General features: G+C 39.3%; 1 protein-coding gene across 1 annotated transcript in view; it reads left to right on the top strand.

Moving 5' to 3' along the window:
• LOC149218718 (uncharacterized) overlaps nucleotides 1-26056 on the top strand; it is a 345217-nt gene that overhangs the window by 109218 nt on the left and 209943 nt on the right. The window contains exon 10 of the mRNA XM_089386617.1: nucleotides 21784-21975. Within this exon, the coding sequence (XP_089242743.1) occupies nucleotides 21784-21975 (192 nt within the window). The remainder of the gene's footprint in view (nucleotides 1-21783; nucleotides 21976-26056) is intronic.

The following is a 26056-nucleotide window of genomic DNA, read 5'->3' as shown; positions in this document are numbered from 1 at the left end:
CTACTGTAGCAAACTGATGTTACTTCTCCTACTTGATTAAATCATGCAAGTTATTTATTGTCTTCTACAGTAAATTTCAAAGTAAATACATCTGCAACCTTCACTTAATTTATATATGTGGAAACAAAACAGTGAACAAGAAAGAACAATGCAACACATAGGACATAGTTATTTTTGGACAAATAGTCCTTGGAAAAACGCAATGCGGGAAAACCGGTGCAACAACTCTGAGGGTTTAGTATTATGCAGGAGAAAATTCTGAGTACAATTCTTAGGATGCTAAACTAGCAATCCGATACAGAGAGAATACTGAACAAAAGATAGGTGAAATGATCTCACGCTGTTACTAGAGAATTAGTGACTGATCCTTCATCTCTAGAGGCTCTGCGTCACCCTCTGCGTCACCCTCTGCGTGGCCTCTGCACAACACTACGTCACCCTGGGCAGCTTCTGCATCACCCCTCGTCATGTCCACATTTTTATTCTTCTTCATAGTACAACCAGGGTGGATTTCCAGGGCAGGGGATGGCCAGGTCCGTGGAGTAGGTTATGTCATTAGGGGTTCCGATGGAGTTTTGAGGAGTTTCTATGAGGTCCAACGACATTCACTTGGTAGATCCCATCATCCACATAGTTTGCCTTTTGTTCTGGCATATTCCGACCACTTTCAGAAAACTGAGTTATTAGTGGGGTTGACTAAATTAATTATGCTTAAGGTGGAATTCCGGGAGGAATACATGGCAGAACACCTTAGTGTAATAGCTCGTTGGAACTAGAACGAGAAGATCTACATGATGGGATGGTTAGATGAGAGTTTCAGTGACCTGGGGAGACATGACGGCCAATTTACCATTTTCCCACATTAAAAAGAATATTTTAATTGAAATAAAAGAGGGAAAAGTGTTCCATGATTAAAATAATAATAAAATGGTTCTAGAGGAGTCCATCAAATCTATAAAAGAGGAGGAGGAGACTATTGGAGGACATCTTGGATTGAGTATTGTTTTTTGTATGAGAGGTTGAGAACTCGGTTCTCTACTCCATTGGTAGCCCTAGGACGAAAACCCTCGGGTGATTTAGAGAGATTGGGTGAGCACCCATCTCCCCTTGGTGGATTCATTCAGAATCCACAGGTGTAGAGATTGTTTCTCTGTTTCAGTTTGGAGACCGGAGGGTCATTCCCAGCTATTGTATTGGCATCTATCTATATATAATAAAGCTGGATTTTGGTTGCTGCATTTCTCATTGTTTCTCATGTTGTGATGTTTTAATGGGATTTTGTGCAATTTATAGATTTATGGTTCTGGTTTGACATGACAATCTTCTGGAAAATGCATGATAGTTTAATATGAAGTGCCAGTTCCAAAATTAATTGATTTGGGACATTGCAGTGGTATCAGAGCTCAAATTTTGGGTCAGACTGGAGGTTTCCAATTTTTATTGCAGATCAATTCAAGGGTTTTGAAGATTTCCTTTATTTCGCCAAAGTCATTATTTTGCAGAAGAAATTTCTTTTTATAAAAACGGGGCAAATAATATGTTTGCTCGGATACTTACTCAATGCCATGTATTCCACTTTGGCCAAGGTTCATTTTAAAGCGAGGCATTATTATGAAGGGCCAAACATTATTTTCTGAGGGAGCCACAAAGTATTGTTTTAAAAAAGGGCAGAGTTTGTGAAAGTTGTGCTCCTTAGCACCTGAAGCGGTGTCAGGCCAGGCAGTGACTCCTCAAAGCAAAATTGATTTGTATTTTATTCCTTCAGGTTGGTCTTTATTATATACATGAGGGAGAGACTGTTTACTTCATCTCCCGATGACTGTTCATATTACTTATTATTTATTTACATTATATTCACCCAATCCTGATGATTAGGTGTTAACATTCCCTCCCCCCCTTAATCTGAAGGGATATTGGTGAGTCCAAGCATCATTCTGAATCGTTCAAGATTTTCTCTTCCAAGTGCTTTGGTGAAGATGTCTGCAATTTGCTCATTAGTGGAACAATGACAGAGATGGATTGTTTTGGCCTCAACATGATGTCGAATCAGATGATATTTAGTATTGATGTGCTTCGTTTGATCATGGAACTTTGGGTCTTTGCCAACTTTATTGCAGAGGTATTGTCAATCATGAGTGGAGTTGATTGTACTTGTTTTACCTGCAAATCTTCAAGAATTTTCCTGAGCCACACAATTTATTTTGTTGCTTCAGCTGCTGCCACGTATTCTGCTTCTGTTGTGGAATCTGCTGGAATTGATTGTTTGCGTGATCTCCAGGAGACAGCTCCTGATCCAAGACTCATAGCATATCCTGAGGTAAATACCCTAGTTTCTTTGTCTCCATCGAAGTCTGAATCAGAGTATCCAATCAAGTTGAAGTCGTCCACCTGTGTATACTTGATTCCAAAGTCTTGAGTTCCTTTCAAGTACCTTAGAACTCTTTTTGCAGCAGACCAATGTCCCTCACAAGGATTTTGCATAAACCCAGAGAGGATTCCAACAGCAAACGAAATGTTTGGTTTGGTAGTAGTTAGGTAGTTGAGACTTCCTACAAGCTGTCTATACTTTGTTGCATCCTCAAATTCTTTTCCTTCAATAGATGTGAGCTTTAAGTTTTGTTCCATTGGAGTAGTAAGAGGATTGCATTCTGTCATGCCAAACCTATTCAACAGATCTCCAATGTACTTCTTTTGAGAAAGAAATATGGACTTCGGATGTTGGGTTACTTCAATACCAAGATAGTAATGAACATAGCTCAAATCAGTGATTTCAAAACTTTTCCCCAATTCCTTCTTTATGGATGCAATGTAGCTTTCATTGTTCCCGGCCATCAAAAGGTCATCTACATATACCACAAGATATACAACTGTTTTGCCAACTTTCTTGACAAATAAAGTTGCATCATCAAGATCATAATGTTTGAAATTGAGTTTCTGAAGATGCTCAGTTAGTTTTTCATACCAGGCTCCCAGTGCTTGTTTGAGGCCATACAAGGACTTCACAAGTTTGCATACTTTATGTTCATGTCCTTTCACAGCAAATCCTTCAGGATGGGACATAAAAACATTCTCTTTTAGATCTCCATTCAAGAAAGCAGTTTTTACATCCATTTGATGGACTTTCCAACCATTCTGAGCTGCTAGGGCAAAGAGTGTCCAGATGGTAGCCCATTTTGCTGTGGGGGCAAAAGTCTCTTCATAATCGACCCCTTCCTTCTGTGCAAAACCTTTTTCCACAAGCCTGGCTTTGTGCTTGTCAAGTGAGCCATAAGCTTTATGCTTGTTCTTGTAGACCCACTTGTAGCCAATTGGTTTGGTTCCTAATGGAGGATCAACCAGCTTCCAAGTGCAATTCTTTATGAGGGCATCATACTCCTTTTGCATCGCTTCTTTCCATTCATCATGAGAAGCAGCTTCTTTGAAGGAAGTTGGTTCAAAATCTATAGACAAGTTCAATTCACAATCATAAGAAACATTCATATCAATAGGTGAATTAGAGTCATCTACATCACCTCCATTTTGCTGATTTGAATTTCTAGTTCATGTCTTTCCAACCTCATCAGGATGAACACTTTCAAGTGTCTTTGTCAGCCACTTTGGGGGACCTTTCTCAGATGGTCCAGGCTGCTTTGCTGATTGAGTTGGGACTGGATCAAGGTTGAGTCTCCCAATTTTGTCAATCACATCACTTAAAGCATCATCTGTTGTTGGAGTTCATGCAGGGGAGAGTGTTCTTCAGAAGAAGATTCCACATGTTGATCTAGTATAGGAATCCCCCCTTCAAGATGTGGAATCTGATTATCAAATTCTTGAAATGATTTTGCTTTTGCGAATCTATCCAAGCAATCAAGTTACCGCTCAACAACATTGTTAGTTTTGGATGATTCAAGAAAAATTACATGTCTAGATACAACAAACTTTTTATTTACTTCATCATAGAGAAAATATGCTTTGGAGGTGTTTGAATACCCCAGGAAGATACATTTACGACTTCTAGCACCAAGTTTGTTTCTATGTACCTTTGGTATCAAGGCATAACAGGTGGAACCAAAGACCCTAAGATGCTTTACCAAAGGAACATGTCCATACCACATTTCATATGGAGTCTTGTTTCTAATAGCATTAGATGGACATCTATTCTTTATATATGTAGCACATAAAACAGCATCAGCCCAAAACATTATCTTTACATTTTTGAAGAAGAGCATGGATCATACCATATTTAAGATTGTCCTATTCATTCTTTCAGCTACACCATTCTGTTGGGGATTCTAAGGCACAATTGTTTGATGTTTGATCCCATGTTTGCGAAGATAGTTTTCAAATTCATTTGATGTGTATTCTTTTCCATTATCAGTGCGAATAGAACCAATATGAGATTGTGCATCTTTTGCAATCCATTTATGAAAGTTCTTGAATGTTTGAAAAGCATCAGATTTGTTCTTCAATAAATAAACCCAACACATTTTGGTGTAGTCATCAATAAATGCCATCATATATTTATTTCCATTTGCATAAGGAACAGGCATTGGACCACATAAATTTGAATGAATGAGTTCAAGTTTTCTATGTGCTCTTGAATGTGAATCATGAAAAGACTGTTTGCTATGCTTTCCTAGAATGCAAGCATCACATTGCTTAAGTTTCCTAGGAATTGTAGGCAAACTAGCAACACCATTTTTCTTCAACAAGCGGAGGCTGTCATAGTTCAAATGTCCAAATTTAGCATGCCATAATAAACTTTATGGAAGTGTACCTTCTTCATAATGAGAATTGTATGAGAAATGTTGTGCACGAGCAGAGGTTCCTTGCAGCTTGAGAAGCCTTTATTCTTCTATTCCTCTCATAACAAGTGAGTGGTCAGATGCTTTTCTTACCTCAAGCTTGCCATCAAACATATGAATGGAGTGACCTTGCTGGCGGATGTGGACCAAGGATAGCAAGTTTCTCTTGAGCTGTGGGAGATATAGAACATGATGCAGAAGAAAGTCTGGAAGACTAGGCAGTTTAAGCCTGATTGTGCCAAGCCCTGATGGCTTGATTTTTGATTGGTCTGCAAAGTACACTGCTCCATCAACATTGTCAGTAAATTCTTCAAAAAAATCTTTTCTATGAGTCATGTGGCAGGTTGCTCCTGAATCAAGCAACCAATTATTTTTGCAAGAAGCAAGTGAAGCATTAAATAAATCTTCATTTACTCCAATATTACATTGTGCCACAACATAGTGAGCGGATTCAGGTGCTTTACCTTTGTCTGTATCATCAGTTTTACCTTTCTGTTGGTTTCTTTGCTGCTCAATTTTGTCCCATGGTAACTTGCATGTAGAGGCATCATGTGATCCATTTCTTTTGCAGCGTATGCAATGCAAATTTGCCTTTTCTCCTTGAGAGTGTCTGCCCCCCCTGCCTCTGAAATATCTTCCTCTTCCTCTTCGACCACCTCTTCCTCTTGAAGAATCTTGAGTAGGATGCTTTTCTTTATGAGCAAGGCACACAACCTCTTCAGAAGATTCAGGCACTGTTTTCTTTCCAAAAGCTTTCTCTCTTTCAGCAAATTTTTTCACAAGAGAGTTAAAGGTAATGTCTTTAAGATTTCCTTTTGCTTGCAATGACTCAAGATAATTGGAGTAAGTAGGATAAAGTGCCTTGAGAAAAGCGATAAGAGGAATATCCAAATCAATTTTAGTGGCTTGGATATCATGCATTATAGACTTTACTTCAGATGCAAGAGCAAGAGGATCATTATTTTGCAGTTCAAGAGTGAAGAGTTTAATCATGAGTTGAACAACTTCAAGTGCAGAATGTGAGTCATAGAGTTCTTTCAGCTTTTGTAAGGCTTCGAAAGCAGTTGAAAATGGCGTAATATGGTGACTCACCTCTTCACTTACAGATGCTGCGATTAATGCATAGGCTTTGCTGTTCTTGTTTTCCCAAATGGCGAGCTCTTTGTTTGATGTAGGTTGTTCTGGCTGTTTGTCTCCGTCTCCAATGCACACTCCTTTCCACAACTCATTGAAAATGAGGGTGTGTTTTATCATCCGGGACCACTCAGGATAGTTCTCTTTGCCAGTGAGAACTATTCCCACAATGGATATGATTGAATGCATACTGTAACAAAAAACTTCTGCTGCAAAACTTTTACTCTTAATGGGAAAAAATATAATTCTGATATGACTGGACAACAAACTCAACTCGACAGCAAATGTCAATACCCAAGACTATCAATACACCAAGACTGTGTATTAAAGCAGCGTAAATACAACAGACTTCATATGTTCTTGAAAAACCAAAGCATATAATTTAAATGGGCTCTTCCCACTTATTCAATGCCAACGCAAATATGGAGAGCATCATTTTTGGTCCTTTTTTTTTTTAAAATAGGTTTCCAACACATCACAGTCATATTGCAGCACCTCACCATATATCGCACTATTCAAAATATATATCGGCTCCTTTTTACATTGATCACCCAATGCAGCCCTTCAAAAAAATTTCAACACACAGCGGCGACATGTCTGTGGCAGAGTTCGATTTCAACCATTCGATTTTAAAACATGCACAAAATCAGGGCTCAACTCACATACACATCATAGGACAACGTTCAATATATAGGTAGCCTACCAAAATAGCATTCAAGATACCAAAACAGAGTTCAAGATACATTCAACGCATGGCATTTAACACATTTTATATGCTAAAAAAACTTCAACGTATATACCAGCGTTATATGCCAAAAAACTTGAACGTATATGCCAATGTTATATGCCAAAAACTTCAACGTATATGCCAAAAAAACTTCAACGTATATACCAGTGCTTCTGCATCAACACTCTCTCGTGTAGATCGATCTTTAGACACAAATTGATTCGTTAACCCGTTCTCTCTAGCGTGGTTTGGAGGCGAGGCTCTACCAGAAACCCCAAGGCTGTTATTTCGAATCCTCATATGAAGGCTCCATGGCTCGTATCAAGCAGACAGCTCGTATCAAGCAGGCAGCTCGCCACCAAGGTTGCAGCCACACCATGCTCTCAGAGCTCACATACCATCAACGCAGCAGTGTTTCACACCATTCACGCAGTAGCACTCCCTCAAGGCATTCAACGCAGCAACACAACCTCAAGGCATTCAACGCAGCGATTCAGAAGGTTTTCAGAGCTGAGGCATGGCAGAAAGGGCGCAAAATTAATTATGGCAGACAGAGCACAGAATGGTGCAGAATCAATTATGGCAGACAGAGCGCAGAATGGCGTAGAATCAATTATGGCAGACAGAGCGCACATGGGCAGTGGACAGAGAGCGTAGTAGGTAGAAGGGAGTTACAACTAATTTTTGGAGCTGGCTCTGATACCATGTCAGGCCACGCAGTAACTTCTCAAAGCAAAATTGATTTGTATTTTATTCCTTCAGGTTGGTCTTTATTATATACATGAGGGAGAGACTGTTCACTTCATCTCCCGATGACTGTTCATATTACTAATTATTTATTTACATTATATTCACCCAATCCTGATGATTAGGTGTCAACAAGCGGATCTAAATTTTTTTGTTTTGGTAGGCGTCTACCATACGTAATTTTTTTTATATCATAGGCCACATTCACCTGGCCTTTCAGCCGGTGATTTTTAATCAAAGTATCATGGCACATAAACTCTAGTGGGGTCAGACAACCTTGGGCTTAGACATTATTGATCGAATTATATTTTCATTTGGCGATTGTGACCTTGAAGCAAGTCGAGTTTCTTGTTACCTGTGGAAAGGCCGAATTATGTCTTGTTGCAGAAAACGTGGACATAAATTTTGTGTTTATTGGCACATGCGTTCGTGTAGCAGCGGAGCCCCGGGCCATGGAAAAAGGCGTATTATTGTATGTTCATAGATTTTTTTTTTTTTTTTTGGTGGGGACCGTAAAGAAGTCATTCCAAGGCAGAGTTGGACGAATTATTTAAAGGGCTTCATAAAGCTTTCGGTTGGCGTCAAAACATTTTTCCGAGGCGTGAAGCATAAAGGTGGTCACTTCATTATTGTTTTAGTGGAAAGCGAGAGTTGGAACCATTGCAGCACGGGTTCCTTCTGGAAACAAAAAAAATATATCAAGTTCCAGAGTCAAGAAACGATCTGCGCGATTAGTGGAGCGAGGATCGTATCAAGTGCGAATATGGTTGTTTGCGGGCCCTATACCCCTTCATGCGTGGCTCATTGTGCGAATTATAAGGTGAAGCCGTTGTATGCAGTTCCGAGCACGTTTCCATCATCTGCTGAAATTGGTGACTGCTGTAGACTTCTTCCCTCTTTGCAGAGTCAAGATCTTGTATTACCAAGATCTACGCAAACTTGAAAGCATTGGATTGATTGGTCACTCAAGAGTCAGAGGATTATTCGATGCTACCATTCGTGGAGTTTTATGCTACAACGCGTGGGCACAGGGCTACACTTCTACTACGATCCCGCAAAAGGTTGAACGTGCAATCACAGAGGTTAAATCATTGGTCGTGCTATGCAAAGATTGGACAACACCTAAGTACCTATGCGTACCTGTAGCTGCAATAAAATATGGTGCAATCTGAGCGTTGGGGATGCAAAAATAATAGAGTATGGATCGTATCCACCTGAACTGAGCGATTGTATTTTGATCGTTGAAGCAGATTTATGTGGATGACAGAGTTACCAGTATGTTGTATTTGATAGCTCGACAAGTGTAGTGCACTTAACGTTGTGTGGTAATTCCTTGATCACAAAAATAAAATTTGGTGCGACCTATGTGCATGAAAAGGGAGTGTGAAGGTAGTCTGTATGTTGCATGTCCCATTGAAGTCTGTTGGTCGATCACTGAATGAATTGCCATGCTTGAAGCCAAGGTCAGCATTGTCTTTGCATCGTCTTTGCATCACTGAATATATCATAGCTTAGTAGCAAGGCAGACTTTCATCGAGTGTTGAAGAACACTCTTGTGTAGATTATCAGTTCATTGATCTCACTATTCCAAGTTGTATTGAGACTTGAGGAGATAGTATGATTGCTGCCAAATAAAGATAGAATGTTGGAATGTTCACTGCTGATAAAATCTAAGATTTGGACTCCTTCAGAGAACTGTCGAACTGATTCATCCATTCCAGTTGCCAAAATGTACTGTTGAGCATTATATTGGAGTTTATCTCACTGCCAAAACATAAAGGGAAGAGTACGTTAATTACTAGAGCGTTAGCCGATTCTAATCACTGGAGATTGCTTTTTTTGGAGTTGGCGATTAGTTGAAACCGTCTAGGACAACGTGCATACTAGGTGTTATTCTTTAATTTTCCTTATCTTCAATCAAGCAAATGTCAAGAGTATAAATACTGAGTTTGTATTACAGTTGCATGTATTGTCTAGAGCCTGTTTGTAGTATATTGGAAAATTAATATTGTTGTCACAAATTGTCATGTGCCCTGTACTATCATTATTGATATATCTTGTGTGACTACGTGATTTATGATGCTTGCTGAATAATGGAGTCTCTCAAGCACCTTATACACCAACACAACAATACCTTAATAAACTGCAATATGGACGAAATAAAGAAACCAAACAATACACCCTTCTCAAAGGGGATCTATGCCATTCTTCAGAAAGAACAACCAAAGGATGTACATAAGGGGAAGAGAGTTGGACACAAAATCCTTGCACTTGGGACAAATTTGAAGCACATGAGGGTCACATGGAAAATTCTTTTCAAGCTTGATGAACTGGATGCAATCCTTTCCAAAGTGAGCCAGTTAGATGGGAAGAAACTAATTTGGGCTCTAAAACTTGCTATGCTTGCTCTCCTACAACACAAGTTCTTGGATGAACCTTGTGAAGGGGTTAGACTCCGAGTTGCATCTTGTCTCAGTCACATCATGAGACTAATTGCCCCTAGAGCTCCTTACAATGATGATGTTATCAGGAGAGTTTTCAAGCTGATAGTGGATACTTTTTAGGACTTAGACAATAATGCGGGTCCTACATTTGGGAAGAAGCCTGAGATTTTAGAAGTTATGGCTATAACTAGGACTTATGAAGTCATTTTTGATTTAGAATGTGATGGTTTGATCTTGTAGATGTTCCAATGCTTCTTCAGCATTGGGAAACATCATCCTGACAGAGTCATAGTGCACATGCAGTCCGTCTTGTCCTCATGTATGAGAGGCCATGAGGCGATCTGTCGGGAGTTGCAGTCTCGATTGTTGTCTGATTGGAGGAGAGTGCAGTTGGTCTCATCTGTTGATTATGGTCTAGCTGAGAAGGTGGTCAAGCAGAAGATTGGGTTGTTCAGGAGACAGTTGACCATGGAGGAGCAACTCAGGTTTGGGGGCTCATGCAGTGAGAATGAGATGAGGAGGAAGGGACTTTGCTTCGTCTGCAAAGGACCTTGGGGACCTCACTACTCATGCTTGAGTGACACTGAGGAGATGACAGCGGTAGAGCAGGGAGATATTCTTTATGTCTATTAGGATGAGGACTCTTCGTTGGACGAGTCCTGAGAGGAGCAGGAGCAGTCATATGGAGTTGATGACAGTAGCCCAGATATGCATCCATGTGTGGTAGAGGAGTACGAGGAGCAGCTGATTGTTCCCATGTAGGAAAGAGATCAGGGAGCAGATGAGCGGCTGATGATTCAGCATAGAGAGCACATAGAGAGGCTTGAGTCATGGCGAGTCATTAACATCAGGCCAGATTCATATGATGAGTAGTCCATGGGTCCAGGAGAGACATTCAGGATAGTGTGTCACTAGTGATGAGTCAGCATGAGTAGCATATGACGGGGCATGAGTTAGCTGAGGAGAATGAGGCGCACAGTATGCATGATGACCCTTATTGGGAGGGCCAGTTGGAGGTTCATATGGAACCCATGATGGTGGAGGATGAGCAGCCACCCTTGGGGTCAGTCATTGATGAGGAGCAGACAGATGTACAGACAGCTGGCAAGGTGACAATATTTGCAGACAGTTGTCCTCAAGAGGTGTTGGAGATTGACAGGGTAGTCTTGCAGGAGGCTAGTAGACAGCAGGCGCTGTTGGAGAAGGTGATGCATCCATCTTTAGGCTGACCCACTGATGAGGTGCTGGTAGATGCACAGGAAGCTGGTAGTGCTGCAGGACTTTCAGGGAGTAGCCCTCTCCAAGAGTATATAGATAGGGCTTGCAACACAGTGTGCCCACTTCTTCCCATCACAAGGAGGAAGGCAGATTTTCTCGGACATGTTTTGATTGACCGGGTAGAGCCTCAGGGGTTGAGCATGGATCGGTATCAGCATAGCAGATGTATTCCTTGCTCAGGAATCCATGCATTGGACTAGCGAGAGATCATGAACTGGTACCCTACTGATGGAGTATCATTTTTAGTCAGAGGCATTATATTGTCGGAGCCCTTAGAGGTGAGGGATGTTACATGCTTCAGTTGGCAGCAAGATTTAGGCTGGCCACTCATCAGTATCTCAGCACAACATCAGCATGATGAGATTGACCTTGGTTTATGCTAAGAGTTGGATTGGAGAGAAGTGATGAGCTGGTATGCAGTTGGTGGGGCAGCATTCACAAGCAGAGGTATAGGACAGCAGGAGCCATGGAGCATTGATGCTCCTTCTTGGTGGCATTGGGATCCAGGTGGATCTACTAGTAGTAGGTTGGGTTAGAGACAGACATGGGATCCAGGTATTCGAGGATCTAGTCATGTTTCGATAGCTTGGAGGCATGACGTGGACCAGTAGTTCGTATGGGATCCGAGCATTGGGTCTCAGTTGTGTTGGGCCACTAGATTGGTCCACAGGTTTGGATTGCTTGAGGGCAAGAAATCTTGGGGCGGGAGGACTATCATGTCTCCATTTTTATTCTTCTTCATAGTACAACCAAGGTGGATTTCCAGGGCAGGGGATGGCCAGATCCGTGGAGCAGGTTATGTCATCAGGGGTTCCAATGGAGTTTTGAGGAGTTTCTATGAGGTCCAATGACATTCGCTTGGTAGATTCCATCATCCACACAGTTTGCCTTTCGTTCCCGCGCATTCCGACCACTTTCAGAAAACTAAGTTATTAGTGGGCTTGACTGAATTAATTACACTTAAGGTGGCATTTCAGGAGGAATACGTGGTAGAACACCTCAGTGTAATAGCTTGTTGGAACTGGAACGAGAAGATCTACATGATGGGATGGTAGATGAGAGTTTTAGTGACCTGGGGAGACATGATGGCCAATTTACCATTTTCCCACGTTAAAAAGAATATTTTAATTGAAATAAAAGAGGGAAAAGTGCTCCATGATTAAAATGATAATAAAATAGAAGGTTCTAGAGGAGTCAATCAAATCTATAAAAGAGGAGGAGACCATTGGAGGACACTTGGATTGAGTATTGTTTCTTGTATGAGAGGTTGAGAACTCTGTTCTCTACTCCATTGGTAGCTCCAGGATGAAAACCCTCGGGTGATTTAGAGAGATTGGACGAGCACCCATCTCCCCTTGGTGGTTTCATTCAGAATCCATAGGTGTAGAGATTGTTTTTCTGTTTCATTTTGGAGATCGGAGGGTCATTCCCAGCTATTGTATTGGCATCTATCTCTGTATTATATAATAAAGATGGATTTTCTTTGCTGCGTTTCTCATGTTGTGATCTTTTAATGGGATTTGGTGCAATTTATAGATTTATGGTTCTGGTTTTACTTGACAATCTTCTGGAAAATGCATGATAGTTTAATATGAAGTGCCTGTTCCAAAATTAATTGATTTGGGACATTACAGCCTCCTGGGTATTACGTTGCCTCTTTGCTCTAGATCCTCTGCTGGCTGAGAAATCGACTTTCCTGCCTCCCAGACTCACCCCCTAGCGTCTGACAACTGAACTTCGAATTCCCTCAGCAGAAAGCCGACTTCCCCTCACTGACTGCGCTGCCTCTACGTTAGCACTAGGTAGGCCAGTGTCACACTTCCTTTAGACATCTTTTTGTCCTCTCTCTGCCTTGTACTCTTTGGAAATTCCTTCTCCTGGATTCTCACTGCCCCTCTGCTGCAAGATCTCCTCAATCGATTTTCTTCCTAAGAACTTCTCACTTCAGAAAATTGATTTTCTCAATCTCTCTGTGTGTCTTCCAAATGACCCTCAAGTCCCTTCTTATGTCTTCCCGTTGGACAACCAATGGCCTAGATTAAAACATAATCAAAGGCTCAGATCATTTTGACTTGATCCATGGCTTTTTCTAGAAGTTTCACCCTTGATTAGATTAATACCCATTAATATTTTAATTTTGCTAAGTTTAGACTTAGGAACCCCATTAAAAATATTAATTATTTTAATAAAATCACTTCTAGGTGGAAGTTCCCAAAATGCTTTCTGGGTACTTTGGAATACTTGTCCCCAAGCCTCCCTGTAAAATTTGAGGCTTAGAGCACATTCGATGGTATACCCCAAATCAACAGTGCTTACGAAGAACAATTGTACAAGTTTGTCATATATTTCTTTTGATGTTTCTAATTTTGATAGATAGGGAATGGGGGGATCCTTAATGGATTCTATGAGAATCCTTTGAGCTCTTACTTCCCCTTTCATGAATTTTGCATGAGCTTGGGCTTCTTCCTTTGGAGGTTTATTGATTGAGCCCTTAACATGTTCCATAACTTCATTTTCTATGAGGTTCAAGTCTGTCCTTTTCTTCCATGCAAGAAAGCTCGAAGCCCCAACCAACTTGTTGCTTTCCTTACAAAAAGACATTTTGATAGATTCTGATGTGGTCATTAAAGATAGTTACTTGAGAAGATGCTCTTTGATGACAATATCTTCAATCTGCTGCCTTCTTGATTTTGATGATGATTACAACGCCCTTGCTTTCCTTGGATGAGTGGACTTCAAGATGCTTTGATTTGTATCCTTTCCTTGAGTAGAGATAGGGTCTTTGAGGTCTCCTTCTTTGAGGTGATGATTGAGCGAGGATCCCAAGAATATTCCAACTGTAGATGCCTTCTTTCAACAAACTAGGCTTTTGACTTCCTTTAAGATGATGATGTGATACTTGTCCTCGAAATGTCTTTAAGATGAGAGGATCTTCTTGATGATTTGATGCCCTTGATAATCTTCTTAGAACTTCGGTCCTTGAATATCCTTTGCTAAGTTGCTCTTCATTGACTTGTCACCTTAGCTCTGATACCATGTTGAGAAATCTAGGGTAGTGAGATAAGATGATTTCTCTTGGTTGATAACTGCTTTGGAAGATTTTTTACTTTTCTTTATTATATAGTTCTCTAGCTTGATTATTTCTTGAGTTCTTTTCATCAAACAATTACCAAAACATAATGAACAATGAGACAAAGGACACCAGATGTAAGGCTATTAGCCAGGGCCAAAACCTCTCTAATCTTGAGAGGAAAACCCACCAAATTCTTCTTCTTATAGAATCTTCAATTGATAAATTCCAAAACTAAGACCCTTGACTTAAAACCTCTCCAAGACCAAGTCGCAAGGCTTCCTTGAACACCTCTTCTTTTGCACGTCAACGCTATAGTCAAACTGACTTCTGCACCTCTATTTTCGGCTTCTTTGGAATTTCGACCTCTTGTTACAGACCTGCAATTTTTCGGCCTCTTCAGAAACCCTAGTTGTAGCACGTGTGAGAGATAGACAAAGATTTATCCCTTGATTCCTCTTCGCTTGGATAGTGGCTCCTTTTGCAATTCGACTTGAAAGGTGTCTTGACTTCTTCCTTGTTTCGAACCTTTTAGATGATTGTGTAACGACCAAGGGTTGTATATGCAACGGAAATATTTAAAATACTTCGTAGACAAAGACATCCATTGTAGGATAGAAATTGTAAATTGTATGTTGTATAAAAGAATGAATGTAAGATGATTAAAATCGAGAATGAGGGTTCTGTATATATAGCCAAGTAAGTACCCTTTCACGAACAGGCATGTCTCTAAGACATGCCCTTTCATTATTAAATAACTAACCATTAGTTAATTTTCTTATTATTTCTTATTATATTTATATTATTATTTCTTATTAGTAATTATCTATTTTTACATAATTTATGTTCATAACATTGCCTTCTCCTTCAAAAAGCTTTGTCCTCAAAGCTTACTGATGAAGGATCGGATCTCTTCGGTCGTTTGGAATATCTTCTTGTTTCTGAGCTTTCATCTTTGTTGATACAAGACAATATGATGTTCTGAGCAATAGACAAAATTGGCGTACTGAAAACGGATCAACCCATCCTAGATTAATCTTCTGGGGAATATTCTGCTCCTTGGAGATGTGTGGTGAATAGTTATCGCATGACTGGATTGAGCTCACTTCAATATTCTCTGGAACATAAGTTTGTTTATGTTTTGCGTGATACAGGTTTGTAGAATTATTAAGGTGTCTACTCTTGTGATTTGAGTGTAGATAAGGAATTTTTCTTTTTTGAACTTCCTTAAACATTTCTATGGCAGTTTTGCTGATCTCCTTTGGGCATTGTTGTTGTTGACTTGACTACTGAATCCTCATTTGGGGTGTCGTTGTTTGAACGGCGACCTTTGAGTACGTCTTTACTTCAGTGGGATTTGGATTTTGCCTGAACTGTGAGATCAGCGGAATCGATGTTTGTTTCTTCAGCTTGGACTGCTACATCTGGAGATTTTGATGCTTCCTTTGCGACAAGTTCTTTGAACCTATTCGTCAATGATTTATTTTCGTCCTTCAGTTTTTTAATCTGTTTGAGCAGATTTTGATTATGATTTTTGAGATGTAAGCATTCCTCATTCTCTGAGTCAACTTTATTTTGGCCTTCATGCTTCTCGTCTTTTAAACACTTGATTTGTTCTACTAATGTTTGGTTAAGGCTTTTTAAACAAAAAATTTTTAATAGCTGTTTTTTTTAATATAAATTTTTCTGAATTTTATTTATTTATATTTGTTTTTTGTAACTTTGTTTTATTTTGTTTTTTGATAGATTGTTTTTTTTTTGAATGCCAGAATATATTTTTTTCTTCCTATTAATGTATATTATCTCTTTTTTATATAATTTTTTTTGTTTGCTTTAATTTTCTTTTAATATTATATTTTTTTCTAATAATGGCCAAAGGCCTAAATAGCAAAACCACCCGAATGGAGAACCTCCTTGTAATGAATGCTTGATTGACGACAACAAAATTGACGACGAGTTGAAGGCCAAAGGTCAGATTAGATGAGCTGTGATACCAATGTAACAACCAAGAGTCGTATACGCATTGGAAATATTTAAAATACTTCATAGACAAAGACATCCATTGTAGGATAGAAATTGTAAATTGTATATTGTATAAAAAAATGAATGTAGGATGATTAAAATCGAGAATGAGGGTCTTGTATATATAGCTAGATAAGTACCCTTTCACGAACAGGCATGTCTATAAGACATGCCTATTCATTATTAACTAACTAACCATTAGTTAATTTACTCATTATTTATTTTTATATTTATATTATTATGATTATTATTTATTTTCTATTTATTATCTATTTATTATCTATTTTTACATAATTTATGTTCATAATAGACTGTAATAACTCGACTTTTGCAGCAACAGATAGTACCCAATCTTCCTCACAAGTGTGAGAGATTTTCACCCTAAAAGACCCAAACATTCCGGTTCTTCCTTCTTCTTTCTTCACTAGGATAAGTGGCTTCTTCTTGTCCCTTGATCGAACTTTCTTGTGCTTGAGTGACTGCACTTCAAATGAGGTCGATGGCTCTATATATAGGCTTCTTGACACATTCTTTTAGGCTGACTTGAAGTGTCCTTAGGCTGACTTGTTGCTTTATGAGGCTGACTTGTTGCTTCCACATTTGACATGGTCTTGGAGGGTCTTTTGACTCTAATTTGACTCAAATAATTTTTCATACAGTATGTAACATGCCCAAACGGGTCATTCATACGACAATGACTCAATGACTTTATGGCAAACCTAGAAGCATTCAATGGGTGCTTTGACATATAAAAATAAATTCTCTTGAGCATGAAACGCATGCCTCAAGACTCACAATAATAAATTTATTATTCTCTTATCATTAAATATATAAAATCATGATTACATCTGTCATTATGAAGATTGAACCTAGTTTCATATTTCAACAATGCACTGGATTTGAAAAACCTTTGCGCAGATCTAGCCTTCTGCGCACAAGTGCAAGCGCAAATATGCTCTACCGCGTGCATGTGCAAATGGATAAATTATGTTGGGGCTATAAGAGCTCGACCCTCACTTGATTTCTTCTACTCAGGTGTTGAGTCACTGCAAATTATTGAAATCCTTGACTCTTCCTTTGCTGATATGACACACACTGCGTGTGCTCAACTGACTTACCACCAACTCACCACCAACTCACCTATGAAACCTATTCTCCCTCTCAACAATTGAGATTAAATCAAGATCAAGGGCTAAAGATTAAATCATAAGTTAACTTAGGAATTTTTAATTTTTTTCTAAATCTAACTTTAGGAAATAGTTAAATAATTAATATTCTGCTAAAGTGGCTGTCTTGTGGGTTCTTCTGCTAGCCTTAGCACCTAGGAAAGTAGAACCCTTACTTCTCTACTCCAATTAAGTATCCCCCTTAGAGAGGAAGATGTTTTGCACCACGCAACTTCTTTATGATGTACACAAATCTGCTCCTTGGAAAAGCCTTGGTTAGAATGTTTGATGTGTGCTCCTCTATTCGTATGTATTGGAGTGAAACTATACCTCTTTAAACAATATCCCTGATACGGTGATAACATATATCGATTGTGCTTTCAGCGATTGTGAAATACTGGGTTTTCAAAGAGCTTGATGCAACTTTGATCGTCATAGTGGATGGCGATGGGCTCCAACTCTATCCTGAACAAGCCCACAAGAAGCTTCCTCAACCAAATAGCTTCACAACCTGCCAAGCTGGCAACCATGTCACTGGTCTCAGTTGAGCTTAATGCTGCTTTTGGCTAAACCAAGAAACAACTGCTAATCCAACACTGAATGTGCATCCTGATGTGTCTTCCTGTCTCTGGGGGTCCCTACCCAATCTACATTCATGAAGTCCTCAAGCCTCATCTCATGAACCTGTCTATACCACAATCCAAACTCTTTTGCCCCCCTGAGACATCTCAACACATGCTTAGCAGCAACCCAATGTGATTTGGTAAGCTTGATCATAAACTTGCTCAAAGAGTTGACGGCAAAACATATGTATGGCCGCGTGTTTATCAAATACATCAGCGACCCAATCAACTGCCAGTAAAGTGAGGGATCTACTCAACCCAATCTGGATATATCTACCTACCTTTAGTTTGTGACTAGAGGCGTGGTCATGGACCTACAATCGTACATGTGAAATCTCCTTGGAATGTTTAGAGCATACTTGTCCTGTCCCACGAAGATCTCGCCATCACACTACCAATCCTCCAACCCAAGGAAATGGTGCATTAGCCCTATTACCCACCAAAAGTGGGTGCCTCTAGTAGAGCTCTTCTATTCATCTACTTCCAGCTGACAACCAATAGCCCCTGACAACCACTTTGTAGTCGATGTTGTTGAAATTGTAACTAGGTTCGATCTTCATAATTATGATTTTGTAAAGAGTCAAAAAGAATTTATTTGAGTCAAAAGGTTTTTTATTTTATTTTATTTTTTATCATGTCCCATTTAGACATTTAAAGGAAAGAAAAGTGAATTTTAAAAGTTATATTTTATCCCTAAAGTTGACCAAGTCGGCCCTCCAAGAAGACAAGTTGGCTCAGCTCAAGTGGCACCCTTTTGCATGGGTAGAAGACTATATATTAGGATCTCTCGCATTCCTCGCAGTAGATCAAATCACAACATATCTAAGGCCTTATACGAAGCAATCTGAGGCTCTTTCTCAAGCGAAGTTCTGGGCACATATACATTATTCTTATGTGAATTTTTGGGTTGTTCTCTATGGATATTCGAAGCTCCTTTCTATGGTTATAAGGCACATTAATTCTATAATCCTATGTGTTACTTTGAAGTTGATATGAAGGTTCTGTGGCTGGTACAAAGGATGAAATTCAAGCTCTTATTGAGGACAATCATGTAACATTGATGTAGCATCTTGTGGACAAAATGAAATAATATTTGTATTGAATCTTAGAGGGTGGACTTGGAAATTGAAGGATGGTTATCTTGCTATTGTACTTACTACTGATTAGGTTGGCTATGGCTTGGATTTCTCTCTTGTTGACAAAGATTCTATAAGGAAAGGACTGCTGGTTTTTTCCCATTGTGGGTTTTCCCAAGGTATAATTGTGTTTTTGTTTCTTGTGCACTGTGATCTCTATTCTTGAATTGCTAAAGTATAATTGCTTGATGATGGATAAGTAAAAGTTAAATAAATAGCTCTTTCACAAGTAATTATCAAGATAAAAAATTCTAGCTTGCAATCGAATTTCAATATGGTGTCAGAGCTAGGCCACCAAAGAAAGTTGAAGATCACACTCTTATGGTGTAAGAGCTTCCCTTGAACAAAAGTCATTTGTTATCTAGCCATTGATGACCTAGTTTCCAAATCTCAATGAAGAGCTAAGATCTATCCTCTTGTGTGAATAAGCACTGTTCGTTGCTTAGTAACAAAGTTTGTCTCCAACGAGGAAGTTGTGTCACTAACAAGGTTTGAACCATAATACAGTAGGCTGAAATACTATTGTGAATAGAGTTCTCATTTGCAAAGGGAACAACTCTTACATAAAATATGTCTATATAATTTGGATCCAAGATTCTTTGAAGGATTATTATAGTCATGATCCAATTTCCCCTTGTTTCCCTTGAAGGAGATTTTGTCTACATTTCATTGTGATTCGTACTTCTACTTGAAGATCGAGAAAAGGATACCTCTGGACCACCGAAGATCTTCATCGCAATAGTCCGCAAATACAATTGAGTTGACAACAATCCTCTCCATGATTGAGTTTGCAATGATGGTCGAAGTATTAATTGTAACTTCACTGTTTTAGTTTTGGTTTTGTTTGGATCCCATTTGGTTCTGGTCACAATAAGTTCTGATCAAATTTTCATGCAAAATATGGTTGTCATTAAAAAATATTGTTTATATGACGAGAAATGTTTCCATTCCGTTTGGTTCTAAATGTTGACTAATAACAGAGCGTGACTTTTGGTAGAAGTCTGTTTTGATATCCAATTATTGGTGACAGTTTGGCTAAATGGGAATGCACAATGGAGGCCTGAGTCCAAAGGTCAATAAATATAGAAGAGATCGAATGTGTGGTTGGGGCAAACCCTGCGAGGATCGCCATTTGTAGCAAAGTCTAGTTTTGGTTGTTTTATATGGCAACTGCTATCTGTAGTGGAGGTCACAAAGTGACATGATTGTCTACGACATGGACACATCGGACGATGGTGGGAGATTGATTTTTTGCTATACACATGGATGGGTGTCGAAGCACCAAAACTAATTATTTTCTAGCCATTCGTTGTTTTAAGCAGAGGTGTTGACGAGGCATAAGTATAGAAGTCTTGGCAGGTTGTTGATCATTGAGGACCCACGTAGATTTGCCATGAAGATCGTCGGGTAGAGTTGTCAATGGAGCCACCGAAATGCTAGAATCACCTACAATGTCACTCAAAGTGAAATGTAACCAATACTAAAATAAGTGAAGTACCATGTAAAAATGCATTGGATATGCTGGTGATAAGGCATGATGAAATCCTAGATGAGGAAGGATCATCATATAAGAGGCTGAGTTCCTCTTTGAAGTCTTAAAGCGATAGCGTTGTCTCATCATTACAAACCAAGGGCATTGAGTTGCTAAAAGGATCTGAACCTCCAAAGTATCAATGCCATTAGTGCTCGGGTATTGAGATATACCTTAATGAAATACATGATTCAAAGAAGCCGAGATGAAAAAGATCTACCTTAATGAAATACATGATTCTAAGGTTTTGTAAATCCTAACAAGGGTTTAAACAAGAAATCACTAGGGTTTGTACCCTAGGAATGATAGTTTTTGTAATAAGAAGAATATATATTTATATAATAATATTGAATGTGCAGAATATATGATATTATATATGGTTACAAATGAGAGCCCCTTTATATACCTACGCAGGTGCCCCTTAATGAATAGTCATGTCCTTAGAGACATGTCTCTTCACTATTCCAACCATTATTAACTATTAATTATTAATTGTTTATATTCATAACATTCTGTCATATGAGTTTTTTTATTATGACTAGTGAAAGATCCAAGAGGATGGTTATGGAGCTTACTTCATAATGAATTTGATCAGAGCACCTCAAGGAAATCCATTTATTTAATGTGATGATCTACGGCCTCATATTGTGCAAGGCATGTGAAAAGTAAGCCCACTAAACTGGTGCTATGATCTATTTAGAACTGCACGCAAAGCTATCATGTGTCATGGCTATAAACCATTAAAAATGTGGTGTATGTATTATTGCATCAAAACCATTTGATATCATAAACATCTCATTCACGTTAAAAGATCTTGTATTTTTGCAGATGGAAGTATTTTAGTTGGCAATCTTCCAAAAACTCAATGCTTTCAGTACTGGTTTCCTTTCAATATTTCAGTCTTTCATCCATGATTGTGAAAAAATTATAGAGATTGGCAGGAAAGTTGCTACTCTACTGACTAGTGCCAAAGATAGTAGGGAACTTTCTAGGTGTAAGTTTATGTTCTGTACATAAATCTTCAATATTCTGGATTTCATTTTTTACCCTGCATTGCATCCCTAGTTTTTCTTCTCTATAATCACAGAAATTTGATGACTTAATACATGTTTTTCTTGCAGGAATTGCAGTGTGTTGATGAGGCTCTCAACAGGTTAGAAGGATTGCTCAAGGAAATTCATGTTTGTAGCTCCAACTCAGGCAAGGAGCACTTAGAAGCAGCTTGTACAGACCTAGAAAGAATTCGAAAGTTGAAAAAAGAGGCAGAGTTTCTTGAAGCCTCTTGGATAGCAAAGGCAGCATCAGTGCAGCAGGTGGCTCAAAACTTTTGCTTTTTCATTGTTTTCCTTCATTCTTTGAATGGGGTTAGTGTGCATGTCTATGGGAAAACTGGAAATATATCTTGCTAGAGCTAGAGCAATATGATTATTGAGAATGCTAATCGTGAATATTGCATTTGTGTTCATGGTACTTTATAGACCATATACAAAGCAATATAAATGTGGAAGAAGATTTTGTACAAGGCAGAGAGCTAATGTATAATATAATTAATTATAGACAAGGATTTCATATAGAGATTGTGTGTCTAAGGGTCAATGCAACTAAACTGAATTGGATACAAATCAGGGAAGATGTCTAACATCAGTGAGCATATTATTTTGACATAAAACCAGATACATATTTTCCAAATTAATGATATTGTCTTTTAGTGGGGTTCTTGATGTTTGCGGGAAGCAACTTTCTAGAACTGTGTTCGTTAAATTTCAAATTTTAAAACTTTATATGAAGTAGATTTAGGAAATAGGCCAAAGATTCAAATAATTTACAGAGTGGTTAGGGGATTTTACAAAGGTCTAGTCTCAACATGTATTCACACACACTTGTTAGACGGCTTGGTATATTTATCCAAAAGTGGTCAAAATATGATTGGTCTGTTGCAAGAAGAATTAGAGATATATCCTAATACATTTTCATCACTCACACCTGTCTGACTGAGTTTGATAGATAGCTAAAATCAAAGAAAATTTACAGATCTGAGCAGTCTAATATTCTACAGTAATTTTGATTCCTTCTTCCTATTTTCTTGTTTATACTCAATGTTCTACTAAGTTTCTAGGATGTGGAGATGTAGGAATGTGGAAATTCATATGGGGGATGTGTGTAGGCACCCCCTAAAATTTTAGAGAACATCAAAAGTGATGTTAAAATCCTGGACATAAGGGACCCTGCCCTAAACACTGAATTTAAAATTTAAATATAGTGAAAAGCTTAAACATATATGTGAAAATTCAATTACCCGAATCACCACTGCAGCCACTGATTAAGTTCCTTCTATTTGTTAATTACTGAACAAATTATTTACTGTTTCCTACAGTAAATACCGAAACTAATACAATGCAGTCTTCACCAATTAAATTATAAGCAGAAACAAGAAACTGAGTAAGAAAGAAATACACAACACATACACCGCTATTTTTGGACAAAAGTCCCTGGAAAAATCCAATGTGAGAGAACCGGTGCAGCAGCTGAGGGTTTTATTATTAAGCAGTAGTAATTCTGAGTACAATTCGTTGGATGCTCAACTAGCTATCTGATACAGAGAGAAACTGGGCAAAACAAATAGTGAGACGATTTCACCCTGTCACTAGAAGAACTGGCTCTGATCTCGCTGGAAATGAGCCTCTGCGCAGAACTGTGTCAACCCCAGACTATCTCTGCATCACCTCTGCTGGGACTGCACTGCCCCTCCTTCTGATCCTCTGCAGGCTGGAAACTTCAGTTCTCAGCCTCTCGGTCTCACAACCCGCCCCCCTGGCTTCTGAAACTTGATTTCCTTAGTAGGAATTTGATCTCCCTCTTAGGCTTTGCGTTGCCACAGCGTAGCTCTGCGTGGCCTAGCATTAGCCTCTCTGGACGCTGTTCTGCCCTCTCTGCGTTGTACTCTTTGGCCCAGGAAAAACTTCCCTTTAGATACTATCCCTGCCCCTCACTGCAAAAGATCACTTCAAATTTCTCTTTCGGCAACTACTGTGCTTCAGAAATTCGATCTTCTGATCTCCACTCGAGGTGTGTTCCAAATGCCCATCAAGCCTCCTCTTATAATCCTTCTATTGAGAACTAGCGGCCCAGATTAGATCCTAATCAATGGCTCAGATCATTTTGGCCTGATCCACGTCTTCTTCTAGAAGTTTCACCCATAGTTAGATTAATACCCTTTAACTATTTTAATTTCCTAAGTTTATTAAAAAATTAATTATTTTAATAAAACTGTCTCCGGATGTAATTTCCCAAAACAATTTCTGGGTATTGTGGAATACATGTGTCCAAGCCTCCCTGCAAATTTTGAGGCTTAGAGCACATCCGATGCTACCAGAAATCAACATTCCCTCTTAGCGAGGAATGTGCTCTAGTAATGCAACCCGTTGAAGCATCACCCTGCTCTGTAACATCTCCCTCTGCGCTGCTGATGTCTGACATCATTGCCCATCAACTACTGCACAAATGTTGCATCTATACTGATGTTGACACTGCCACTACCAACACTACATCTGTACTACAACTCCCTCTCGAATTTTGCATTCGTGTTGCTGCTGGCATTGCCACTAGTAATATCGCATCTGCACTACAACCTTCTCCAACTGCTACTGCTGCTGCTACTGCAACGGAAACAAATCCAAAATTGTTCAGTATGATGCATCTTGTTGTTGGAGTTCTGATTGCTGCTAGTCTCTGCGCTGACCCTCTGAAGCCTCTGCATTGCTGTTGACTGTGCTCTGTGCTAACTGCACTGCAGTTTGCGGCCAATTCTAGATTTGCACTACTCAGTCTCTGGCGCTCCTAGCCACTGCAATTGTCACTCCGACACTCCTCTGCACCAACTGACACTGGTCCATCCTACTACTATTGATCTGGGCTTGTGGCAAGGTATTGATCTGAGAGGTGGACTCCTCAAGGATCTTGCCCAATTGCAGTTCTTTTGAACAATAGTTCTATATCACCCCACCTTTGTGCGATCATGGCAAACTCCTCCTCCTCGATCTGTGCAGATGCAGCCTTTGGATCATGCTTCTCGTCCTTATCCTTCTTCTTGAGAGGACACTGTGTAGCGTAGTGACCAAGTTCACCACACCGGAAGCACTTGATCTTTGAAACATCTTTCTTCTTCTTCCGCTGCTCCTGTTGCCCCTTAGATGCGGGGGTTGCATTCTCATCCTCTTCCTTGGGCTTCGACCCATTGTTGCTACTGCCATCAAGTTTACACTTGACCAAGTCCCTCCTCATCTCTTCTTGCTGAGAGCGACCCACATTCCTTCCCAATCTGACAATCTCTTTTTGCCCAGGATGCTCTAGAAAAATATTTGGCATTCTTTTGAGACTAAATTTAGGGCTAGCCTCACCATCTCTGTAGGTTGAGGTGTTGACCCAACAGCAGCCAACGCGTCTCGGATCTCCTGAAGCTTTGTGAGGAAAGGATTAATGCATTCCCCCCAATGTTTTTAAAACTGGAACCGGTGACCATACTGGTCCACCTAATGAACCGGTTTACCGACTGGAACCGGTCTAACCGGGACTGGTTTGGTCTAAACCAACTGGTTTTAGAAAAATACATTAAATAATTAATTTTTAATGAAAAACTATTTTTAAGATTTAAAACCATGATTCCAAGCCAATAGAGACAAAATATGCAAAGATTGCTCATTTATATACCATGTAAAGGTGAATATATCAAAATGGCACCGAGTGCAATACATATCATCGACTAAATACATAAGCAATGAGGCTCTAAATGGCCTCTAGAGTGCAAAAACAAAGCCTACAAACTATGGGGCCAATGGCCTATTACAAGACTCAAGTCTACATATATGATAATACTATAATAGTGATCAACATTATCACTTGAAACTTCTCATGAGTCGTCATGATCAAACTCAGTTGGTTGAGTCTTGACTCCCAAATGTTGCAGTCACAAACTTCTCTATTCGTTCAGTGACTTGCGTCTCAAACTTCTGAAGGTATTCTGCCCTAATATGCCCTATTATTTCATTTGGTGCTCCACATGGCTTTACTTGGCCTCCTATCCCAGCCAAGTGTTGCTTGAACCTATTAATACCCATTCCTTGAATAGATTTTTGACAATATTTGCATATTATTTTTCCATCAATCATATGACAATGAGCCCATGCAGTATCTCTGGCTTTTGGAGGCATGATGACTACTACTTAGCTTAAACTTTGTTGTTCCACTACTCCAGCAAAAACTCAACACTGTCTAAGCTCCCAAGCAAACTCACAAACACTCCAAATGAGATGTGTGAGAGAAATGAGAGGGAGAGGGGCCTCTTAAAGGTTTGGAGAGGGTGTTTTTGGAGGGAAAGCACCCTTAGTTTCCCTCCAA

Source organism: Pinus tabuliformis, chromosome Q, assembly GCF_031772625.1.
Source record: "Pinus tabuliformis cultivar Carrire ecotype Pingquan chromosome Q, CPIR1, whole genome shotgun sequence".
NCBI classification, from domain to species: domain Eukaryota; kingdom Viridiplantae; phylum Streptophyta; class Pinopsida; order Pinales; family Pinaceae; genus Pinus; species Pinus tabuliformis.
Note: the sequence above shows the minus strand (reverse complement) of the source record. Positions and strands in the feature narration are given on the sequence as shown.